The sequence below is a fragment of the Schistocerca gregaria genome, chromosome 6, assembly GCF_023897955.1.
Source record: "Schistocerca gregaria isolate iqSchGreg1 chromosome 6, iqSchGreg1.2, whole genome shotgun sequence".
Taxonomy (NCBI): Eukaryota; Metazoa; Arthropoda; class Insecta; order Orthoptera; family Acrididae; genus Schistocerca; species Schistocerca gregaria.
In genome coordinates this window covers 298,497,223-298,523,023 of record NC_064925.1, presented here as the reverse complement: position 1 = coordinate 298,523,023, position 25,801 = coordinate 298,497,223, and the positions used below count along the sequence as shown (strand labels likewise).

At 38.5% G+C, this 25,801-nt stretch overlaps 1 protein-coding gene across 4 annotated transcripts in view; it reads left to right on the top strand.

The window, feature by feature from the left end:
* LOC126279136 (striatin-3) overlaps positions 1–25,801 on the top strand; it is an 89,217-nt gene that overhangs the window by 38,829 nt on the left and 24,587 nt on the right. For 2 of the 4 annotated variants that reach the window (XM_049979640.1, XM_049979638.1), the window contains exons 5-9: positions 5,243–5,422; positions 19,877–20,009; positions 21,052–21,200; positions 24,241–24,416; positions 25,435–25,604. In XM_049979640.1, coding sequence (XP_049835597.1) covers positions 5,243–5,422; positions 19,877–20,009; positions 21,052–21,200; positions 24,241–24,416; positions 25,435–25,604 — 808 coding nt within the window. The remainder of the gene's footprint in view (positions 1–5,242; positions 5,423–19,876; positions 20,010–21,051; positions 21,201–24,240; positions 24,417–25,434; positions 25,605–25,801) is intronic. The other 2 variants (XM_049979641.1, XM_049979639.1) reach the window with 1 other exon arrangement.

The window sequence follows — 25,801 nt, the reverse complement described above, 5'->3', positions numbered from 1 at the left end:
AATAAAGTATCCTTCTTTCTATGTATTCGCAATACATTACATTTGTCTATATTAAGGGTCAGTTGCCACTCCCTACACCAAGTGCCTATCCGCTGCAGATCTTCCTGCATTTCGCTACAATTTTCTAATGCTGCAACTTCTCTGTATACTACAGCATCATCCGCAAAAAGCCGCATGGAATTTCCGACACTATCTATTAGGTCATTTATATATATTGTGAAAAGCAATGGTCCCATAACACTCCCCTTTGGCACACCAAAGGTTACTTTAACGTCTGTAGGCGTCTCTCCATTGATAACAACATGCTGTGTTCTGTTTGCTAAAAACTCTTCAATCCAGCCACACAGCTGGTCTGATATTCCGTAGGCTCTTACTTTATCAGGTGACTGTGCGGAACTGTATCGAACGCCTTCCGGAAGTCTAGGAAAATAGCATCTACCTTGGAGCCTGTATCTAATAATTTCTGGGTCTCGTGAACAAATAAAGCGAGTTGGGTCTCACACGATCGCTGTTTCCGGAATCCATGTTGATTCCTACAGAATAGATTCTGGATTTCCAAAAACCACATGATACTCGAGCAAAAAACATGTTCTAAAATTCTACAACTAATCAACATCAGAGATATAGGTCTATAGTTTTGCGCATCTGCTCGACGACCCTTTTTGAAGACTGGAACTACCTGTGCTCTTTTCCAATCATTTGGAACCTTCCGTTCCTCTAGAGACTTGCGGTACATGGCTGTTAGAAGGGGGGCAAGTTCTTTCGCATACTCTGTGTAGAATTTAATTGGTATTCTGTCAGGTCCAGTGGACTTTCCTCTGAGTGATTTCAGTTGTTTTTCTATTCCTTGGACACTTATTTCAATTATCTGAGAAATATGAAAACAGTGATGCATAGTATACTGTCTCTTCATTACTATCCTGTACAGAGTGAAGAACTGTACGTTTTGAAAAACATTTTTTAGTTTGTAAGAGAGATTGTTAATATCTGTACACCTTAACTGGTACCTGACAGGGTTATGCAAATTGAAATATTTTCATATTTTTTCTGTGGCTAGTTCAGTACCAGTCATTCATTATTAAAAATACATGGAATACCGGATTCTGCTGAAATTTCAACGGAAGTAGTAATTTATGTTTCCCAGACTTCTTATTCCATTCCTTTTTTCTTCAGAGATAAGTTATTGGTGAAGAGTTTTTGGTAGTATGTGATTTCACATGTCACCATGTTAAAATCTGCTTCTTTTGCCAAAACTCAGTGAAGTTTACAAATATTCATCTCATTAACATTCTAAAGCAGCTAAAATTGTGGTAGACGCTTCAAACAACATATTATTAAACTAGCAACTAAGGGAAAGACAGGTCAATAGCTTATGAGAAAAGCCCATTCTCAGTATAAAAATAGATGTGCCACTTTTCCAGCGATATTGTTGCAAAATTCAGAGCAGTTTTTGTTTGACCATCTATCGATGGCCCATAAAAATTACATTATTTAATTCAAAAACATCTTTAGTTTCTGGAATGTTGTTGTAGATAGTGAAATTAGCATATTAATCAAATGGCACCTCTTCAGTGATTCCTATTTTTCGTAGCAAATCTGTAGAAATTCTTCCAGTAGTTCACTTAATCTTGAAATATCGCAGTAACTTTGACAATTGATGAAATGGTAGTCAGTTTTATTGTGAAGCTGATGAATGAAGTTATAAGATATGTGAGAATTAAATTTTTTCTCCAAACAGTTTCTTTAAAATTGATTGAGAAAGATTACAGATCAGGCAGTCGAGCATGCCTGCTAGCTTCTGTGCCAAATCTTACACTGTGTGAGAGGTTCAGAATGTGAGCTAGCTGCCACCCCTCCTGGCAGTCAGTTTTGACATCCAGCAATCTTAAGGTAGACCTTACTGTGTTAGATTGGCTTTAGAGATAAAAAATATTATTTGAAAACTTTTTAACAGTAATTTCTTTATCCCTTCTTCTCAGCTTCTATTTGCCCAAAATAAAGTCAGTAATTTTGTAGTGTTACTGGGTTGTGAAGTTGATGCTGTAATTTTGATGGCCAAGCTGATCCTTGTTCATAGTGAAATACTCAGAGATAGACATTTATACATAGCAGATTTTCATATCTTGTGCTGATGTAAGATGAACTGCTTCACTCAATTGGCCTTAATTGGTTAAAACACAGAACTAGGGTGACTGCCGTATCTCCCCCACAAGGGTAGTGACATTACACTCTGCAAACTTGACAACGTGATGGACAGAAAGAAACTTTTGAGCAGTTCTGTGTAGCTCTTAGAGGAATGTACTTACTCCAGGGAAGTCTTCATAGCAGACTGAAAATTTTGGCATGTTTGACTACCCTGTTCAGAACCCCAAGGTTGGTCCTCCCATCACTTGCCACATCACTACCAAGATATGTGAAATTCACATTCTTAATCTTCATCCTCCTTTCTGTGTGTCAAATGGAGTGAGTGTTCTGTTGATTCACATTGTCACAATCTAGTTCCTGCCCCTGTTAACCAACTAGTGACTAGGTCCTACTTTTTGAGTATTCCACTGGTAATGCAGTGAGACAAATGGCATACATTATCTCATATGATAAATGTCTCTTTCAGCTCCAGTTGGAGGGAATAGACTGAAAAAAAAGTGATTTGAGCTAGATGGCACCACTTGAAAGTTAATCATGCTCATTGTTGCAAGAGAAATTTCAGGGTCATGGGTCTTATCGCCTATCTTGGAGACCAGAATTAGCCACAAAGATATTGCCACATGCTGCCATGCAACTGTTTTGAGTGAGGATACATGAAGCCAAGTGGTTATTGAAAAAAGGAAATCAAATTCCTCAGTTAAAGAACTAAATAGAGTGTGTGATTGCAGAAATTGATCCAGACTAATCCAAAAAAAGTCATTGAAATTTTTACAGAAACTGTATACTTTCATTGATTGCTGCCGTGTGGGGGCTGCATATTCAATAATGCCTTTACAATGTAATACAATTAAAGATATTTTATTAAAGATTATTCAGTTACTTCAGTGTTGTGAAATTATAGACTTGTGCACTAAACATTAAATGCAATGCAGTGTTGTTTCTAGCAGTCTCTTTGACAAGTGCTAGAGTATAGGGCTTTTTCCATTGAGGCTTATACTCTGCAATGTATCAGGCAGCACCTCCTGGCGTGATGCTTGGCTTGTTCTTGTGCAGTGATCTTATGCCAGAAAAATCACTGGTTAAAATATTAGTGGTGGAAGACATATCTATCACCAGTATTTGATTAATAGTGAGAAGTGGTGACATACATACTCTGTAGCAATATCTGTGATTAAATTTCAGACAGCTCGTGAAGTGAGGTATGACACTTGCTGGTGATTCATCTGTCAAAAATGGATATTAAGCTTCGTGAGGCTCCATATTGCTATTAACAGACGAGTAATCTACAGCATCAATCATAGTATACACAGCCACTGAAATAAAGATGTCACCCAAAAACTGTTTTTTGACAGTGCGACTGAAACAGAAAGAAATCACAGTTGTAGGACCAGCTCTAGTGGAATACTTTATTTCCAGTGAGAAATGAATTAAAAGGCTAATCTGGAAAGTAAGGTGACAATTTTTTGAAGTACAAAAAAAAGTAAAATAAAATTTGCTTGCATTGTAGTGAAGGTCTTGCATTATTTTTCCACATAATCACTATTTACCTCAATACATTTTATCATCCGTGGGACAAGATTTTTGATTCCTGTGTCATAGACATCTCCTGCTGCCGTTTTCAGCCAGTTCTTGACTTCAATTTTCACCGTGCCATCATCAGAAAGGTGTTTTCCACGAAAATGTTCCTTCAATTTAGTGAACAGATTATAGTTGCTAGGTGTGAGATCTTGATTGTGAGTGGGGTGACTAAACACTTCCCAGCCAAATGAAGTCGACAACTCCTGTGTTGCATGAGTGGTGTGCAAACTTGCATTGTCATGGAGGAGACAGACTCCCATTGTGACCATCCTGCGATGTTTGTTTTATATGGCTCTGCAAAGTTTCTTCGTGGTCTCACAGTATCTTGCAGCATTTGTTGTTCCACCTCTTTCCAAAAAGTGAATGAGCAGAATCCCTTTTCTCTCCCAAAACACTGACACCATGATTTTCCTCACTATTTGTCGAGTTTTGAATTTTTTGGCTGAAGGAGAAAGAGTATGGCACCACCGTATTGTTGTTTGCTCTCTGGAGTATGGTGATCAGCCCAAGTTTCATCTCCTGTTAGTACATGTTTGGGAAAAGCATCACCGTTTCGGTCTTAAAATGATAGAGAAATTTGTGAGTGGCAATAACTCTGTTCATTTTGTGCGCTCTGGTAAACATCCAGGGCACTCATCACGCACACAACTTGCAATAATTTTGTCGATTTGACATTTCACGAACAATAATTCCTGAAATGTTTGGACAGACTGCATGCAGGTCATAAATTGCCGATTGGCGATCAGATAGATGATTATCTTCAATTTTCTGCACCACGTCATTGGTCGCAACAGATGGCCTTCTGCTTCCATCTTCATTGTGAATTTCTGTCCTTCCAAAAATTGAAATTCCGTACCCATTTCGTCACGTGCTGCCTTGACATTACGTCATCTCCTTAAACTGAAACAATTTCATGACGAATCACAGTGGCATCCATGCCTTTAGCATTTAGGTAGCAAATTACAGTCCGCACTTCACAGTTGGTGGGAGCAGGAATGAGAACACTCATTTCTAACAGTCACAACGCTAATTGATGAGCTACAATTTGTTGGAAATGCTCATTCCTTCTGTTGGCTTCCCACTACACGGCAGTGGTACCAGCTTCCACCATAGATATTCCGACATGTAATGTTAGTTTAAGGATAATCCTTGTAACTGTATGGCTTTGGAAGCTGTGACTTGTCAGTTTGTAGGGAAATATTGTGTAGCATAGCAGAACCTCGAATACCGAGAATACATAAAACTGCCTACCATTCTGACTGTGTTGTTTGATCTTGACCGAGCCTGTAGAGACAATGGGAAATGTACCTAAACAACCACATCAAAACTGTTTCATGTTGCTGTAATAAAAATGAATATAAAAGATTATAGTGGTGAATTATTTTACAGGTGCTGTTGTGAGCCAACAGTATTTTGGAGACTAATTGATTTAGTGATATTCCTTTGTATCATATTTCATCTTCATTTTGTATTTTCCGGTGATTGTGGCATGACACTGTACAAAATTATTCTTTTGTAGGCTCCTCCGTCTTTGACAGAAGCAATGATTCTTGATACAGAAGCTGCAGTTATGTCAAGTTTTGAATTCTTGGCTCAGGAAGAAGTTGATATGGATGATGATGATGACATGAGTGATGACTTGGATGAAGCACCAGATGATGAACAGGATGATGTTAAGACAGCTAAGCGCAAAGGGAAGGTAATTGTTTCCTTTTTATGTACACACATTTTTGGTGTTAAATAATTTTGACTCGGTTAGACTTTGTCATGCTCAGAGGGAAAAAGCCCTGATCTCCCACCCACTCCCCCACCCCCACCCCCTCCCCCTCCCTCCATGAAGGTGGTGGGGAATTATTCTGGCCATTAAAAAAAACACACACACACACACACACACACACACACACACACACACACACATATATATATATATATCTCCTGCACTGGTACTAGATCGGGTGTTCTGTACTGCAAACATAATGTAAGCACATTTACATACATGTCTGAAAGAACACACACTGTTGACGATTCACAGCTGTGCAAAATATTTTGAAATTCATTGACAGCAAATTGCTTGACATCAGCGGTATTAGATATAGACTTACTACCTAATAGCATCGTGAAAATTTGTGCCGGACGTGGGAAATCAGTTAGTCCCAGTCTGGTGCTAAACATGCTAAACAGGTAGTAAATCTATACCTAATACAGCTGATGTCAAAGAATTTGCAGTCAGGGAATTAATTTAGATGACAATATGCAGTTCAGTTATTAGTCAATAAAATAACTCCTTGAATGAGGTTTCTCATATTTTATATGGTCATAACAAGTTATGTCTACAAACTGTAAAATATACATAGTATTACATCAGTGTGTGTAACCCAACAGTAGGTTAATTTTTTAAAAATTATCAGCAGTTGTTATCACTTGTGAAAAACTCATAAATTTATTGAATGAATACTTTGTTTGTGGAGGATGTGGTGGTTATGGTCCACTGTAAGTCCTGAAGAAGACATAGTTTAGCTGTCCTTATCCTGGAAGTCATTTACAAAAATGGCCCTTAAGGAGTTACATGTTCCATTATCCCAATGTTGACTTTCAAACAAGTACTGTACAATCCCATTTTTAAGAATGATCAGTAATTGTAAGAAATGCGTGGAAGTCACAAAAACTTCTGATACTGAACCAAAAAGTTACAAAAGTCAGGTATGTGAACAAAGTTACTTATGATACAGCACCGATCTTTTTGAATTTAACTGGATTATTGTCACTATAGTTACAACCACCTCAGTGGTGTGGGAAGTCTCATATATGAATTTCTCATTTAAAAATAGTCCTTTCTCTTTGTTTATGCTCTTTAACATTGATGCACAACGCATACAACTACCACCATCATACTTTAGTGAAAGATCTTGCTGAGAACATGAGAAAATGCTGGTTGTATGTAAAATCAGTATGTGGGTCAAAGGCTTCTACCCAGTCACTTATTGACTAGTCTGATGTGACAGTAGTAAAGGTAGCAAAAGGAAAGATGAAGTATAAATTTCACATTCAATAAATTATTCACACAGACATTGTTGTCTGACCCTTGCACAGACTTCAGAAAAGGACGTAGTAATAGGCATCCCTGGAGTATAGAAGCAACGGAAAGAGATGAAAACAAATAAGCCATCAGGTCCGAATGGCATTGCAATTTGGCTTTACATAGAGTACTCCATTGCATTGGCCTCTTACATTGGTTGCATTTAACACAAATCTCTCACCCATTGCAAAGTCCCAAGAGACTGGGTAAACACAGGTAACAACTGAATATAATGTGGGTAAAAGAGTAGGCATGCAAAATTGCGGACCACTATTGTTAACGTTGGTTTGCTGAAGAATGTTTGAAGTTCAAATATGATAAATTTCCTTCAGACAGAAAAGCTTCTGTACGCAAATCATCACAGATTGAGAAAGCACTAAACATATGAAACTCAGTGTCTCCTGTGCTCATACGAGACTCTGTGAAGCATGAGTGAAGGGCAACAGGCAGGTTACATATTTGTGGATTTCCGGAAAGTTTTCTACTGCAGACTGTTAACATGGTCCAGGCATCTAGAATAGCTTGTCAGATATGAAATTGGCTCGAAGACTTTGTAAATAATAGAATCCAGTTCATCGTCCTTGATAGCCAGGGTTCATCAGACAATGGTATTGTCAGAAGAGCACCAGGGACTTAAGATAGAACTGCTCTTGTTCTCCTAAACAGATATGGTGAACAGCAATACATGACCATTTGTTGATTGTGCTATATCATATGGGAAAGAATTGTCATTGAGTGACTAGAAGGATACAGGAAGGCTTAAATAATTTTTATCTGTTGTGATGAATGGCAGCTTGTTTCAAATGTAGAAAAACGTAAGTCAATGTAGATGAATAGGAAAAACAATCGTGTAACTAAAGTAGAGTGTTATAGTGGTTTGCTGCTTGACACGTCACGTCAATTAAATATCAAGGCATAACATTACAATGTTCTAGGAAATGAAAAGAGCATTTAACTTTCGTTGTAGGGGGCTGAGGATAGTCGCCTTAAGAGGAAGGCAGGTCCCCAGGGCTGGGGACTGATTCCCTCCTCCTCCTCCTCCTCCTCCTCCTCCTCCTCCTCCTTCCTCTTCTTCTTTTTTTAAAAATGTTCTGTTCAGAGGTGTAGCTTCTTTGTGTTACATGTTTCTCGCCCTGCTGGGCCCTTATTTGTGAGTAATTTATGAAAAAAGTCTGATTTTGCATGTTGCTCTAGAGCTTTAGAATTGAGTATTGTACAGGCTAACGTCATAGTGTAATGGTTAAAGTACATCCCTTGTACAGAAAGTTGTGGGTTAGCATCTCATCGGGTTTGTTGAAATTTTTCATTTTTAAATATTAATAAAAACACTCATCTGAATTTAATTATTTTTTATTTGTATATCATAATATTTAAACATTTGAAAAAAAAAATCAAATCTGTTGGTTGTAAGATGTACATTTTTTGGGTGTTAACAATTGTACAAACATTTTAGACATAAATTTCTTCCTGCACATAATAATAAAATTACGTGAACAATGATACCAAATGAAAGAATAATATGAAAGGAACAAAAAATGAGAGCAAATCAAGAAGTTAGTATGGAGATTAAAATGATGTGAATAAGAATTAGAAATAAAAAAAATTACATTTAAACCAATCAGTTGAATAACAATAATGATAATAATGAAATTGAGATATTCATACCTCATAAATTGGTAAGAGATGGAACGGATCCCCCGTGGTACACAAAAAAGGTCCGAACGCTGTTGCAGAGGCAACGGAAAAAGCATGCGAAGTTCAGAAGAACGCGAAATCCTGAAGATGGGCTAAAATTTACAGACGCGCGAAATTTGGCACGTACTTCGATGCGAGATGCCTTTAATAGGTTCCACAACGAAACAGTCTCGAAATTTGGTAGAAAATCCGAAGAAATTCTGGTCGTATGTAAAGTACACAAGCGGCAAGACGCAGTCAATACGTTCGCTGCGCAGTGCCGATGGTACTGTTATCGACGACTGCGCCGCTAAAGCGGAGTTATTGAACGCAGTTTTCCGAAATTCCTTCACCAGGGAAGACGAATGGAATATTCCAGAATTTGAAACACGAACATCTGCTAGCATGAGTTTCTTAGAAGTAGATACCTTAGGGGTTGCGAAGCAACTCAAATCGCTTGATACGGGCAAGTCTTCAGGTCCAGATTGTATACCGATTAGGTTCCTTTCAGATTACGCTGATACTATAGCTCCCTACTTAGCACTCATATACAACCGCTCGCTCACCGATAGATCTGTACCTACAGATTGGAAAATTGCGCAGGTCGCACCAGTGTTCAAGAAGGGTAGTAGGAGTAATCCATTTAACTACAGACCTATATCATTGACGTCGGTTTGCAGTAGGGTTTTGGAGCATATACTGTATTCAAACATTATGAATCACCTCGAAGGGAACGATCTATTGACACGTAATCAGCATGGCTTCAGAAAACATCGCTCTTGTGCAACGCAGCTAGCTCTTTATTCGCACGAAGTAATGGCCGCTATCGACAGGGGATCTCAAGTTGATTCCGTATTTCTAGATTTCCGGAAAGCTTTTGACACCGTTCCTCACAAGCGACTTCTAATCAAGCTGCGGAGCTATGGGGTATCGTCTCAGTTGTGCGACTGGATTCGTGATTTCCTGTCAGGAAGGTCGCAGTTCGTAGTAATAGACGGCAAATCATCGAGTAAAACTGAAGTGATATCAGGTGTTCCCCAGGGAAGCGTCCTGGGACCTCTACTGTTCCTGATCTATATAAATGACCTGGGTGACAATCTGAGCAGTTCTCTTAGGTTGTTCGCAGATGATGCTGTAATTTACCGTCTAGTAAGGTCATCCGAAGACCAGTATCAGCTGCAAAGCGATTTAGAAAAGATTGCTGTATGGTGTGTCAGGTGGCAGTTGACGCTAAATAACGAAAAGTGTGAGATGATCCACATGAGTTCCAAAAGAAATCCGTTGGAATTCGATTACTCGATAAATAGTACAATTCTCAAGGCTGTCAATTCAACTAAGTACCTGGGTGTTAAAATTACAAACAACTTCAGTTGGAAGGACCACATAGATAATATTGTCGGGAAGGCGAGCCAAAGGTTGCGTTTCATTGGCAGGACACTTAGAAGATGCAACAAGTCCACTAAAGAGACAGCTTACAATACACTCGTTCGTCCTCTGTTAGAATATTGCTGCGCGGTGTGGGATCCTTACCAGGTGGGATTGACGGAGGACATCGAGAGGGTGCAAAGAAGGGCAGCTCGTTTTGTATTATCGCGTTATAGGGGAGAGAGTGTGGCAGATATGATACACGAGTTGGGATGGAAGTCATTACAGCATAGACGTTTTTCGTCGCGGCGAGACCTTTTTACGAAATTTCAGTCACCAACTTTCTCTTCCGAATGCGAAAATATTTTGTTGAGCCCAACCTACATAGGTAGGAATGATCATCAAAATAAAATAAGAGAAATCAGAGCTCGAACAGAAAGGTTTAGGTGTTCGTTTTTCCCGCTCGCTGTTCGGGAGTGGAATAGTAGAGAGATAGTATGATTGTGGTTCGATGAACCCTCTGCCAAGCACTTAAATGTGAATTGCAGAGTAGTCATGTAGATGTAGATAAAAGCCATTTCAATAAAGATTGCAAATTACAAAACACTTGAAGAGATTCGAATGCACAACCTTCTGAATGTGGGGAATCCACAGTAATGCTTATGTTGCACTATCAATCTGTGTGTTTGTACTACTTTCAAGGCTCTAGACCAACACATGAAATATTGAGGTGTCCCCCCCTCTGTCCATTACTAATAAACAAAAGCCCATGAGGGTGAATGACTACAGAGCATGATACTTGACCGTAATCTACACAATCGTACAGATGGTTTAAAAAAGTCAAACCCACCACTGGGGATATCTCTTATCTAACGAGGACATATAGACAACTGGAGCTCTCATATAAAGGACACCACACAGAGAACACTAGTAGAGTCCATTCTTGAGTACTGCGGAGTGTTCGGGAGGAGGAGGGAATTAGTGTTTAATGTCATGTCGACATCAAAGCACAAGCTCAGAGTAGGGAAGGTTGGGGAAGGAAATCAGCTGTGCTCTTTGAAAGGAACCATACTGGTGTTTACCTGAAATGATTTAGGGAAATCACAGGAAACCTAAATCAGGATGGCTGGAGACGGTTTTGAATCGTCATCTGCCTGAAAGAGAGTTCAGTGTGCTAACCATAGTGCCACTGCACTTGGTAGTGTTTGGGATCTCACCAGGTCAGATTAAAGGAAGACATCAAAGCAGTTAGAGGCATTCTGCTAGATTTGTTACCAGTAATGTCTATCATCGTACGAATATTATGGAAAAGCACTCTGAATCCAGTGGAAATACTTGGGCAGGTGCTGTTCACAAATATCTTTGATAAAAAAGAAGTCTGTGGTTGGTGTTGCAGTTAATCTCTCTCTCTCTCTCTCTCTCTCTCTCTCTCTCTCTCTCTCTCTGTGTGTGTGTGTGTGTGTGTGTGTGTGTGTGTGTGTGTGTGTGTGTGTGTGTGTGTGTGTGTCATATCACACTTGCAGATTTTCTGGCAAAATTCAGCTAGTCATTGGATAGAAATGTACAGGTGACAATGGTATGATACGGAAATGGAAGCTTCATAATGATTGATTTTGCTGCTCTGTATTTGACAACAGGTTTGGTTATTTTGTCCCTTACTGACATCTGCGGATTTGTAATGAACTGGTGTTCCTTTGTTATTGGTCACATTTATGATGGCATTGGGAAATTAAATAACTCAATGCAGTTAATTCAGAGAACTTGCAGTGAAAGTTGTGCCCAATAGTTTCTTGTTTGTGTGCACTTTGGATCATAAGCTAATGTAAATTGTCATATAAAGTGGATGTATATTGCACTGAACTGAAACTCTCGGAAAACAAAAGCATTTATTGATGTATATTGTTTTCCTTCTGTACATGGTCACAATCAAAGTTTACATTATGTTAAGTTGTCACTTTGAATTAAAGTCCAATAAAGACGATCTACTGTTACTCTACTCTCATCTGTGTGTATGCCAGTAGATTAACCTTGGCCATAGTAAAAATCCTGTGGTAACACATTCAGTGCATAAATGTCATAGGCCAGTACATGTTCAATCCACAAACTTTTTTCAATCTGTACCTCTTATGATTTATTTGAAATTAAGTATGCTTGTAGTATTCATAAACAGTAACACAAAACATTTATTCACATATTTCTGGCAAAAGGTTAGTGAGTAATGGGTGTTCAGCTCTAAACACCTTCAGAAATTAATTTATTTTAAGTATTAGACCTGCTTATCAGCTGTGTCTTACTGTATGACATCAAAGTAAAGTAGTTTCTAATAGATATTAAAAAAGGTTACCTAATCAGTGTCTAAGTAAAAAGACAGGGTTACAAACCTGGAAAAAGTGAATACTAGAGATAGGCTTAAAATCAGTTATTAGTTATTGCTACTGAGATGAGTCATATGTCAAATTCATCACGTGTCTAGCCAATCAGTTTTTTGCCCATCACCATTTCTGTATGGGATAATGTACATGTTTGCCCTCTAGGCATTTAAGGGTTCAATATTGCCTTTACTTATCTGCTACTTACTGATAGAACATCTACATGTCAGCGAAATGTGAAAGATATGGACGGCACGTGCGCGCACACACACACACACACACACACACACACACACACACACACACACACACACACACAATGTGTATCACTGTTCCTAGCTAAAATGCAATTTTTGGGACAATTAAATTTCTATCAAATTACTTGAAAGTAACCTTTTTGCACTTGATTTTCCCCTCCATCTATTTTTATAACCACAAATTCTTTTCTACCAGGTACTGACCTGCTTGCCTTTGTAAGAACAATGTTTTTTTACAGAATCAACAAATCATCTGATTAAGAGTCTTGCCAGGTCTTGGCCTTCACCAAATTTCTTTTACTTTTCTAGCCTTGTAATTAGTAACACTAAATTCCTCTTGAAGCTTCTTAACACTCCATCTTTAGGTAGAAAATAAGAATTTTCACCTCTCTTACTTCGAGATTAGCAACTACTAAATGTCTCTTTCAGCTGAAAGGTCATCTCTGATTCTGAATGATCATTCAGTTGTTCACCAGAAGGCAGTAACAATGCTTTTCTTTGTATTTTTGAAGTTAGTTTTTGTTTTTTAGTATACTGCACCTCACATAGTTTCTTTTTCTTAACACAATTCTGCAACAGACTGCAAACAAGTTTTCATAGTTTTTAGGGTTGAACTTGCAACAGTGACTTGTATGTCACTATACCTTAACATCTTTTTTGTTTGACCTCAGAACACACTAGGTTGTCATAGTCTTCTGTGCTAGATGTATCAGAAACTTCTAGGGAAGTATTTTCTGGCACTTGTCACAGCAAAAATTTTAGGTATTTTATGCCATTCTGAAATGAATGGTCTAATTTGATTTAGCAGTACGCAACATTACTTCTCCATCTTTCCTCTTCCTGGAAGAAAATTTATGGTTACGTTAATAGTTTGCAAATACTAATTGGTTGTAGGCATATAAACTTCTACACTTTTGCAAGAACTGTACTAAAGTATCTTTAAGCTAATTTCATCACCAATTTAATATTGGAGGGCAGCGTGGAGGGTAAAAATCGTAGGGGGAGACAGAGATGAATACACCAAGCAGATTCAGTAGGATGTAGGTTGCAGTAAGTACTGGGAGATGAAGAAGCTTGCACAGGATAGGTTGCCATGGAGAGCTGCATCAAACCAGTCTCAGGACTGAAGATCACAACAACAACAACAACAAGCTAATTTCAAAACACATGTCAGAATTAGTCACATTATTTTACTTTACTATGCCATGTTGTACCAAAAGAAAACGTACAGGTCACTTTTCTACAGTAGCTGAATGAATATTCTCCAGTGACAAAATGCCTAACAAATGGGAGATAATCACACCAACTGGTCATCTTGTATACAGTCTGTACCGTGAGGTTTATTGCTTGTTTTAAGATACATATTTTAGATATGTTGAGCAGTTTATTAATTTAGCTAGTGCTGTGCTTTAAAACACAGTTATAAGTATGAAAAGTAAAATTTTGCTGGAATAGTGATAAATCATACTACAGTTCTGTAAAATTGTCATGGATAACAAAATAAAAATAACAATTGATGGTCTGAATGATATTTAACAGAGTTGTGATACACACAAAATTGTTTTTGATAGTGATATCACGCTCATTTTAAATTGGAACTTTCAGACTACACAGAGGGAAGCACTATTGTTGGCATATATCTTTTTTTACAATTTTTAAAAAAACATGGTTTTTTCAAAACTCATTAAATTCAGTCATGGTTTCATTGTAGTTTAATCAGAACAAAAATTGTGAACAAATTGATGTGTGGTGAAGAAAAAATGGATTTGTTTTTACATTTTTTAGGAGCAGTCACTAGATAACCACTCCACAGAAAATGTGAAAAAAGTTTTGTGCTATTATTTATCAATATTACATGTATATTTAATTTCACATAAATATAAGAGGATCAGGTTGTAGCACTTCTTGATTTGGCATGGAATAAAAACCCACATGCATCCATTGGCAATATAAAATATGTTCTGATCTAACAAAATTTCTCATGTTAATTACTTACTTACAAAGTAAGTTAGCAGTGTTTGTTTGCCACTGAACAGACCTCTTGTTTTCCCTCCTGTAGTTGTTCTGGGACTATTTACAGTTTGCAATCACGTTTCTGTCTGTCTGACTGTGATTGCTTTTTATGCTGTTAAATGTACAGTTATGCACTCTTTGACTGGGGTGGGATTTTGATTTGATAAATGTAAAAAGGATAGCTTTTGTTTACTTAAATAAATTTTTCCTGGAATTTGCATTTCGTGTCACTTAAGATAGTGCAATTTTGATGACTGTTTCACAACTTAATGTTCCCCACAAGGAAGGAGCGCGCCATCGGAGACTCCTGTAATCGTGGGGGTACTTCTGCAATGGCTTCCTCTACGTCTACAATTTATGCTCACAAGCGAAAGTTAGAGTCTCAGACACAGACAATTCTTCTATCAGTGCCACAGTTCCTTGTTGTTTCTCGGTTGGACGAAGGTAAAAGGTAAAAACTTCTCCACAGTCAATCCTTTCATTATTCAGAAAGGTGTTGATGCAATTGCAGGTCCTGTAAAGTCTTCTTCCCGATTTAGAAATGACACCTTGTTGTTAGAAACAGTCATTGCCCTTCAGGCACAAAAATTGCTGCGAACTTCACTACTACACCCCTTCCCTGTCTGGGTGGAAGCGCACCACACTTTATATTCATCACACGGGGTGGTTTATACACGTTCACTCGACAGATTGTCCAACAAGTAAATTCAAAACTAACTGTCTGAACAGAGCGTAACAGCTGTACATAGTCATGAAAAGGGTTGACAAGGACTTGTTTCCAACCCGTACTATCTTCTTGACATTTGACAAGAGTTCAACTTGCATCGAACATTAAAGCGGGCTATGAGAATTTGTTTGCCCTTGCATCCCCAACCTTACGCATCGCTATCGGTGTCAGCGGTTTAATCATACCGGCCAGTCATGTTCCAATCTGGCCAAATGCATTGTGTGGGGCAAGGATGTGCCCATGAGGGTGCTTGTCCATCTCCATCCCCTCATTGCATCAACTGTATGGATGACCACACTGCTTCCTCTAGAGATCGCCTCATTTTCAAACATGAACGGCTTATTCAGGAAATCAGAGTGAAGGAAAAGGTGTCTTCATTTGCTGCTCGTAAGTTATTTGCCAGTCGAAAGCCCACTGTGCCTCCAGCAGGTAAATATAGCACTGTCCTTGCATCTCCTCGGCGTACTAAGGAGGCAACCACACAGACTTGTGATCTCAACTTCAGTGCCACGGTTGTCAGATCAGCCAGCACAAAGATCGCCTGTTCAATCTCCCCACTGTTTCTCTATGCGGGAACGCCCAACACACTCTCTTCTCGCTCTTCTGCCCCAGGACTGGATGGTATCCACATCCAAATGTTGCTGCATTTATCATATCATAGTTTGTGTTAACTCCTTCACCTTTATAATCGAATTAGACCGACAGTACTTTTCCTAGAAGATGGCAGGAAGCTATCGTCGTTCCTGTTCCGAAACCTGGAAAGGACAAACATCTCCCCTCTAGCTGTCGCCCCATTTATCTCATGATTAGTGTACGTAAGGTTTCGGAGCATATGGTGAATTGCCGTTTAGCCTGGTCGCTGTAGTCCTGAAGCCTTTTAACACCTGCCCAATGCGGTTTCTGAAAGCATCATTCTGCAGTTGACCATCTTGTTGCTCTCTCCACTTGCATCATTATCAATTTTCTCTGGAAACACCAAACTGGTAGCAATATTTTTTTGATCTGGAAAGAGCATACATACCTGTTGGAGGACAGGCATCCTTTGCACACTGTTTTCTGTGGGCTCTAGAGGTCGGCTGCCCCTATTTATTCGTGAATTTATGGCAGAGTGCACATTTAAAGTGTGGGTGAACACTACCCTCTCCTGTACTTTCTCCCAAGAAAATGGGGTACCCCAGGGCTCCGTGCTAAGTGTTGTACTGTTTGCCATCGCCATAAATCCAATTATGGATTCTCCCCATCCTGATGTCTTGGGCTCCCTCTTTGTGAACGATCTTGTGATGTACTACAGCTCTCAATGGGTCAGCCTTCTTGAACGACATCTTGAAGGATGTTTAGATTGCCTCCACTCTTGGAGCATCAAAACCAGCGTCCGCTTTTCTCCCAGTAAGACCGTTTGTGTCAATTTTTGGTGTCATACGGAGTTTCTTCTGCTTTCCCTACATCTAGGACCTGTCGACCTACCGTGCGTGGATGTTGCTAAATTCTTGGGTCTTATGTTTGACAGAAAACTGCACTGGTCCTCCCAAGTTTCCTATCTTTCAGCTCGCTGTCTCTCGAAATTGAACTATGGAAGCATAGTTTACTCCTCTGCTCGGCCATCTATTCTTCGCTGTCTCGACTCTGTCCACCACTGTGGATTGCGTTTAGCGTCTGGAGGTTTTTACACCAGTTCTGTGAAAATCCTTTATGCTGAGACTGCTGAACCTCCGCTGTCCAATCGGTGAGCTGTCCTTTTGAGTCATTATGCTAGTGATCTGTCTTCCATGCCTGCTAATCCGGCCCATGACTTTTTCTTCGACTCCTTCGATTTAGGGTATGCAGGCTGCCCTTCCTCTCTCCTACCACTGGGAATCCAGTTCAGTCAACTGCTTCGTTCTCTTTCCTACCATTTTCCTAAAACTTTCTTGACAACTGGGGGTACAGCACCACCTTGGCTCTGCCACCGGACCTACCTGCTCCGTGACCTTTGTTAGCCTCCCAAGGATGGTACCTCTTCTCTCGTTTATCGTCGGGCATTTGCTGCTCTATGCGCACAAATGAAGGATGCCACATTTATTTATACTCATGGCTCTAAAACATCATTTGGTGTTGGGAGTGCCTATATTGTTGGCGACACCCCTAATTGATTTCGGCTTCCCAACCAGTGTTAGGTTTTTACTGCCGAACTTTACGCTGTTCTCGAGGCTGTCCAATACATCCGTCATCAGCGGATACAGTATATTATATGCTCAGCTCTCTCCTCAGTCCCCAAGCTTTTTACCCTGTCCACCCGCTGGTCCACCTGATTCAGAACTGCCTCCACTTGCTCCACTTGGGGCGTCTCTGTGGCATTCCTGTGGATCCCAGGACACATTGGTATCTGTGGAAACGAGGTGGCCGATATAGCGGCCAAGGCTGCACTCTCTCATCTTCAGCCTGATGTTCGCATGGTTCCCTTCGCCAATCTACAGAGTGTTTTATGTCGTCGTGTTGCTCTTTTATGGCACGCATATTGGTCTATGCTTCCCAATAATAAATTGCGGGACGTGAAAGCTCTTCCCTGTGCTTGGACCTCTTCTTCCCAAACTCGTCGTTGGGAGGAGGTAATTTTAACTATCCTATGGATAGGACACCACTGTCTTTTTAGACATCGTCATCTTTTAAGTGACGATCCTCCTCCGCTTTTTCCCCAGTGCTCTCAACTGTGGACCGTGAGACACCTATTACTTGACAGCCCCTATTTTACTCCACTATGCGCCAGTCTACAGCTGTAGCCTGATACATCTTCCATTTTAGCAGATGACGCGCGCTCAGCCGATCACATCCTCGTCAGTGAGATGACATCGGTTATTTGAAGCTCTTTTTGGGGAAAACAACCCCCTGAGGAGCATTATAGCGAACTCTTGATGACGTCTCTTTGACCAAATTCACCGGATGTAAAACCTATGGAACCCATTTGGGTCGCTATCGTTCATCACCACCTTGCCAACAAATCAGCAGCTCATTATTCACACGTATTTCATGACGTGTGTGTAGACATCTAATGCCACATATCTCCAAAAACCTACCAAAAAACTCTCACATCCTTGACATACAGAATCAGTGATGTACTTCATTCCAAAGATGGACAGACAAGCTATTAATTGGACGGTCATAGTGTTTTGACTCATCAGTGTATTTAGCTAAATTGAAGATGTGCGTTTATAGCGTTGTGGACTCAACTGCAGGATTGTAATGATTGTCTGTTCATGTTTATTTTAAGAGTGCCATTTACTGACACATACATTTCTCTTGCTGTGTAGTTGTTGATTTTCTTTCCATTTGTTAACTGTGTTCTACAAGCCTTCACCATCAGCAGTGATGTCACTTAAAAAAAAATCTAAATGTGTGATGGATAGAAAATGGAAACAAAATCAGACAGTCCAATTTGAAACATAACAAAATCTGTGTTCATAAGAACAACTTCTGGGCTTGTAAATGTTTGAAAGGTGCTTTATTTCAGATGCTGTTTCCTCGCATAAGGTGGTGGTGTAGCAATATTTCAGTTGAATTTCTTCAGATTGTTCACTTTAATTTTAAATCAATAATTGTAATCTCATTTCGAACATGCATAACTACTACATATGACTGCTCCTAAAACATAATGGGGTTTTATTCTGTGTGTTAAAGAAGCAAGTAATTTACTCTGTTGTGTACCTGCTGATGAGAAATATCTGATAAGGTACAGTATTCAAGACCATTTAAATATATTGAAAGAACATTAGTTAAGGCTCTATGCCCAAGAGTATTACCTAGAAAGAAATGATAATCATATTAAATAATTGAAAAATTCACATATTGTTAATACAATTATAGACTTGGATTTTAAGCAGTTGCACATTATTCCAACTTGCTTAATTGATTTGTTACTGATGTATGTCACTGAAATCGTGTGAAAGGCATGTACGAAGGATTTTAATATTATCTGTAGCAGGAAACGACTTGTAATGTGTGTGTGTTTGTTTGTTTTTCTTTTCTTTTTTTTTTACTTGGCTTGTAGGATTAGGTGAAAAATCAATTGGTGAATGACTCTTAACATAAACTTGACAATGGAAAATACAGGATGGAATGTAACAATATTATGAAGGAAAGTCACTACTCACCATATAGCAGAGATGTTAAGTTGCAGAAAGGCACAACAAAAAGACTGTCACAAATAAAGCTTTTGGCCATTAAGGCCTTCTTCGAAAACACACTCACACACACGGAAATTGCTGCTTGTTCTCACAAGTGCCCCAGTCTGAGACTTGCACTGTGTGTGTGTGTGTGTGTGTGTGTGTGTGTGTGTGTGTGTGTGTGTGTGTGTGTATTTTTGATGAAGGCTTACTGGCTGAAAGCTTTATTTGTCACAGTCTTTTTGTTGTTTCTATCTGTGACTCAGCATCTCCACTTTCCTTTTCATAATACTGTTACCATAAATTCAGTATTCTACAGAAGAACTGACTTAATAGTGTGGTGAATTTTTTATTGAAAATTGTTGTTTTGATTTGGACTTCAGTGACACTAAACATATTTGCTTTGCTTTGAAATTACATGAGATTGAATGCTAACTACTACTACTTTTTTTTTTTTTTTTTTTTTTTTTTTTTTTTTTTTTTTTTTTTTTAAGTGGATGATAAATTATATTGAGTTTGTACTGATGTTGTTCCAGAGTCTAATGCTGAACGAAAGTCTTACAGATGATGTTGATGCTGAAGCAGAAGAAGTTTTAAATGAACTCAATATGCTGACTGAAGTGGAAGATTCAGGAGGGGATATACATTCTCAAAATGATCCAGGTTGGAGTAAGTGAGAGAACTACTTTTGTTCTGGGGCAATGAGCACTTTCGGGGAAGGCTGGGGGAGGGGTAATGTAAAAGTTATTAGATCTATATAAAGCAATGATTTCTATTAAGACTTCATAGTTACCATTTCAGACACTTGCACAGTCGATGGAATTAGAGAAGAGATTAGTTCTCTTTCATAATTTTGTTACTGTTCTTTTTCATTAAGCACAGTTTTTGATTCCATTATTTGATTCAAATTTTTAAACAAGTAATTTGTTGTACATAAAAACTTATTGTAAAACGAGAACAGGCCACCAGTTACTTTGGGAGAAGGGGGGAGGAGAGAGAGAGAGAGATTTGTTAAGGCCAAAGGCAGAAAAGAGCTGTTTAAGTAAATCACACAGTTCATCTGTGAGGTGACAAGTTGTCTGTTTTCATTTCTTGCATATTTTTTCCATCTTGAAATTTAAGCTATGATGAAACTGAGTAGTGTCAGTATGTTTTGTGGGATTCCTAATATAAGGCTATAGCTAATGTTTCTTCTTTGCTGTATGTGGTAAGTAGCAACACTGTCTCAGATGGGCCACTTGTGAGAACAAGCAGCAATTTGTCAGGTTTTATGCTGTGTGCATAGTGGCATTACAGATAATATTGTGCCCATTTTCTTTGAGACATTGTGATCAAATTGAAAAGTACTAGAAATAAGGTAGTTAAATGTAGCTTACCCATGTCGCGTATGTACAGCAACATAGCACACTGAAACTAGGCTGGTTTTTAAGTTTAGGAAAGAAACAACTCTGTTGTAAATACTTATGTCTGGCAGTGTTTGTGAGTAGTCACCTTAGAACCTGAAACCCTTTCTTTGGTATAATAAACAGATGATACAGAGTAAGTTGCAATTCTTTCAACTTTAATGATGTAGTTAATTCATGCTGCATTCATTTGGATCGTGGTTCCACAAAAAGAAAGACTGATATAATAATATTTCATTACTGTTGTTAATATTTTCAATGCACTTGGCCTGGCTCACGAAAACTAAGTATATTTCATTATTTTGCAGGGGGTAGAGGGTTGGGCTTCCAGGTAGGCAGCGGTCATCGCAGGCAGCTAGGTCCAGGTCTGGGAGACGACGAGGTCCTGGATTCAACGCTTGGTTTGGGAGATCTGGCACAACTCACAGTAAATAATGAGGCGGAGGCTGCATATGATGTGAGCATGAGAAGTTTGTTTAAACATTCTAATTCTTTAATGTTCATAACATGATGTTAAACTGCTTGTAACGAAGTAAACACTGGGTCAGGGTACTACATTTACGCTATTTGATCGCATCCCAAATGTGCATGGAGCTCCTCTTACTGCTAAGTTCTTCAATAATATCGCTCAGGATGTTTACGGTGAGGATTACAAATACTGTATGTACTTTTTTCAATGCCTGCAGAAGTAGTGTTAACCTACAGAAGAAATGTTAATACAAATGTAACTCTGAAAACCCTTCCAATTTGGGTTTTTGATCAACAATCCTCTTAAGAGGTCCTAGAGTCAGAAACTCATAACTTTTTGTATCAAATCTGGAATATTGTTCTAGTAAACGGATCTTGTTAGACAAGTTGGAGAAAAAGACAAGTAGAAGAACATACTTTTTTAAATTCACAGAAGCTCTCTTGCATAAATTTCATAGAAGCTCTCTTGCATACCTCGCTGGATTAGCACTCCTGGAATAAAGGCTATTAAGGAGGAATGTCATAGCCACAGCTTAGAGGATCATTTCATACTGTGACAGAGAGAAGCAAAGTACATAGTGGTAACAGGTCACAAAAATTGAATCGGCAATTTCAGTTGCCATCCTGTTTACTGTGGTAACAGTACCTGAAGGAACGGCTACAAGATGTTGACGAAAAGGTGTGATGTAACTCGTTCATTGATGATTGATTTGGTGGCTTTCCTGTATAGAACTAGGTGCTTCTTTCACTATTCTATTCAAGATAATTTATTAAACATGACATTACTTGACATCACATTTGGTGAATTGGAGATTTCATTGTAGAAAAGAAAGGGATTGTATCTCACACAGTTTGACGATGTTCACATGGCAGTGTGAGGTTTTTAGATTAGCACTTCTTTGATTTATACCTAGGTTGCTGAAATTTTGCACTTGTAGTATGCATTTACAGTTGGCAGCATGACAGTTTAACAAGTGAAGAATGAGAATCATGAGGTGCTTTGCGAGGGGGCAAGAACCAATTCCAGTTCAGTAGTTACTTCCAGTTGTGACATTGAAGCTCCTGCGTTCACTGCTTTGTTTTGTATGAACATAAACAGTGCTTATTTCCTGTATTTCTTTGTTCTGTCATTGAAGGTGTGTGCCTTGTTACACATATATCTACATTATTACTTGGTTGTTTATCTGCTGTCAGTATGGTAGCAACTCAGAAATGATAGGTATATACATTGAAATTACTCATTAGCTTACATTTATTCTGTGAAACGGAAATCGGTGTTGCCTGATACATATACACACACTGCCGTTGCAGCTTGCTGTAGCGCTATAGCCGATCTAACTTGACATAATGCAAATTGTCAACTATAATGTTTCTCCGGTGCAAGAATAGAATGTTTAGTGACAGATTTATCATGTGTTGGTTATTTTTTCACAAGTTACTTCTGGTAACATTATCTAGAATAATATGTAGAAACTGAAAACCACTTTCTGTTTTGGACATAGGGCAAAGTTAGAGTAATTTGAAGTCTTAAGTAATTGCACAGTAAATTTGTATAACTAAAAAAATGACATTTGTATAATGAGGACAGTATTGCCAAAATGTAAATAATTCAGGAATGAAGGAGACAACACACTGAACAAAATCTTGCTCTCACTGTAAGCGTGCTGCAGCCCCTGATGGGATTCATCCAAAAGATAGTGAAGTCTTCAATATTTTTTTATTTATTTTTTAATGACCAAATGCTTCTATTATTCCACGTGTTGTCTTCTTTACATCTAAATTGTTCATAAATTATGGCTTTTAATTTTATCATAGGCAGCTACTCATATAACTTTCTGATAGTTTAATATTTTACTCTTTACAACTTGCCACAGACAGCAGTGTTACTTGAAGACGAGAAATACAGTGTGTCCATAAATTATCTTTACAAATTAAGACTTTAATCCCTTTCAAACTATACTGGATATTAACAGATGCTTTTCAGTATGTGATAAGTTTTGTTTCTTCGTTCATACACATCAACGTGTACAGTGTTAGTGGCATGGATAATGTATGGTAGGAACTCTCTTTCCAGGAACAATTAAAGATTTCCATTGTGGTGTGCTTTAAAGTTCTGTAGGTCTCTAACCTTTGTTTGGTGCACCAGATCCTTCACAAAACTGTGTTTGAAAGTTTCGTTGCATTTAGGTACTTTTGTTTTCCATACATTGTCTTCTGTATGAACCAGGCGACACACTGACCTTTCTCCTGTGATGTCCACATTTTATGAGGTTTTCAAGTACAATTCATGAAATTTCTTTTTACATGTTGAAGACATTTAGTTAATACCTAGCATAGTTTGAAAGTTATTGAAGTCTTAAATTGTAAAGATAAATTATGTGAACCATGTAATATGAGATAATAAAATTAAATAGTTATTTATTGGATACAATCATAAAATTAATAATCCAGAACTTAAAGTAAGTTTTAGATAACTCTACAGTTCAATGTAAAGTTGCCTGACATCTTGAAATGCTTGGCAATAAAATGCTTGCAACAAAACATCAGGTATGTATGTGTTGGAAACGCTAAGGAAATTTGACTCTTATGGAAAGAGTACAAGCTGAAAATCTCCTGGGCTCAATGGTACGATGCTCGTTACTTAACTATACTTAATTTGGCAGATTTATATGTTGGTGCTCCGTTAGATACTTTGATGTATGCGACCAGGTGGTGAAGGGTTGTCATTGTATTGCCTGTATTTTGCATTGCATTACCTATAATTTGGGTGCAAGTGAGTCATCTGCTGATCTTATTGCCCAATTGATATTAAACTTGATTGTCCTTCCCGTTTTCACTAACAAATCGTGAAAAGTGTACCATTTTGGTGAAGCATAAAGAACTAGTGTCATTGAACTGGATGATGTTTAACAGCAAATAATTCTAAGACAAATATTTGGATTGCTAATTAGTATTGTTAACATTGGTTTCATTAATTATTATAAAATTTAATGGTCATGACAATAATATATTTTTTCTTTTCATTGTAGATTGCTGCAACTAAAGAGTCATATAGGAAGACATGGACTGCTAAATACACTTTACGCAGTCACTTTGATGGGGTGCGTGCGCTGGCGTTCCACCCTGTGGAGCCTGTTCTTATTACAGCGAGTGAAGACCATACGTTAAAGCTGTGGAACTTACTGAAAACTGCACCTGCCAAGAAGTGAGTGAGAAACTGTAAATACAGTGTTGTGTAGACCAAACTGTTTGGTATACAGGCTAAACTAAAAAAATCATATATTGACTGCCATTGCGTTGGGGTTTTAAATTTAATGGAAGTATTTCAGACAGTGTCAATTCACTGTACACAATGCTATCAAAAGCAAACTATCCAGATTTGTTTATTGAAAGGTCCAGGATGTCTTTTACTTCAATCAGCTCCCCCCCTCCCCTCCCTCCCTCATAGGATAGTCTGCCAGCTGCCCATTGTAGCTCAGTATTGTAAAGGAGCAAGTGAGTCACCATACAATCGTCACAATAAAAACAAATTAAAATAAATATCACATAGGTCTGCCTCAGAATGCATACATATACAGCTCTCAAACTGCACCAAAGTGGGGGGGGGGGGGGTTCTTCCATGTTGAAATAGCAAAATAGTACATTATTTCAAAGATTTCTCCTGAAATACCAGGTGCTTTAAAACAGTAAATGTACAAATGTTTTGTGCCCGTATTGTATAACCAATTTGTAGCAGGGATGCCAGAGGTAATGAGGAATAGTTAGTGTTGCATTCAGAGCCAAATATAAATAAATATGTAGAGCAAAGATTCCAAGACTTACCAAGCGGGAGAGTGCCGGTAGATAGGCACAATAAATAAAACACAAACACACACACACACGCGCGCACACACACACACACACACACACACACACACACACACACACACACACACACACAGAATATCGAGCTTTCGCAACTGGCGGCTGCTTCGTCAGGAAAGAGGGAACGAAAAGGAAAAATGAAAGGATGTGAAAACCCACATCCATGTGTTTTATTTATTGTGCCTATCTACCGGCGCTTTCCCGCTTGGTAAGTCTTGGAATAATTGTTTTTAATATATTTTTCCCATGTGGAAGTTTCTTTTTATTTTATTTAAATATATAGAGCATTATATATGTGTAATATGTAGTGTCTTCACCTCAACATACTTAAATATTAACTTGATGCCCTGCATTAATAGGTCTGCGTCTCTGGATGTGGAACCTCTGTATACGTTCCGGGGACATACGGGCCCTGTCTTGTGTCTTGCCATGACTGCTACAGGAGAGCAGTGCTACAGTGGTGGTCTCGATGGTAACATTCATTGTTGGAACCTGCCATGTACAAATATAGATCCCTACGATTCATTTGGTGAGCAATATTTGCTTATTTATTTTAATTTCTCCATGTTAATTAAATGTATTGAACAGAGAACTTAGATTGCTGTGTAATGTTTAATGTTAAATGTGAATGGGGGAATTGGTAAGGGGATGCGATTGTTGGTTAACAGCAGATTTCTGATTTAATGATAAAGTTTAAAGTTTTTATTTTGCTAGTGGGTGAGCTAC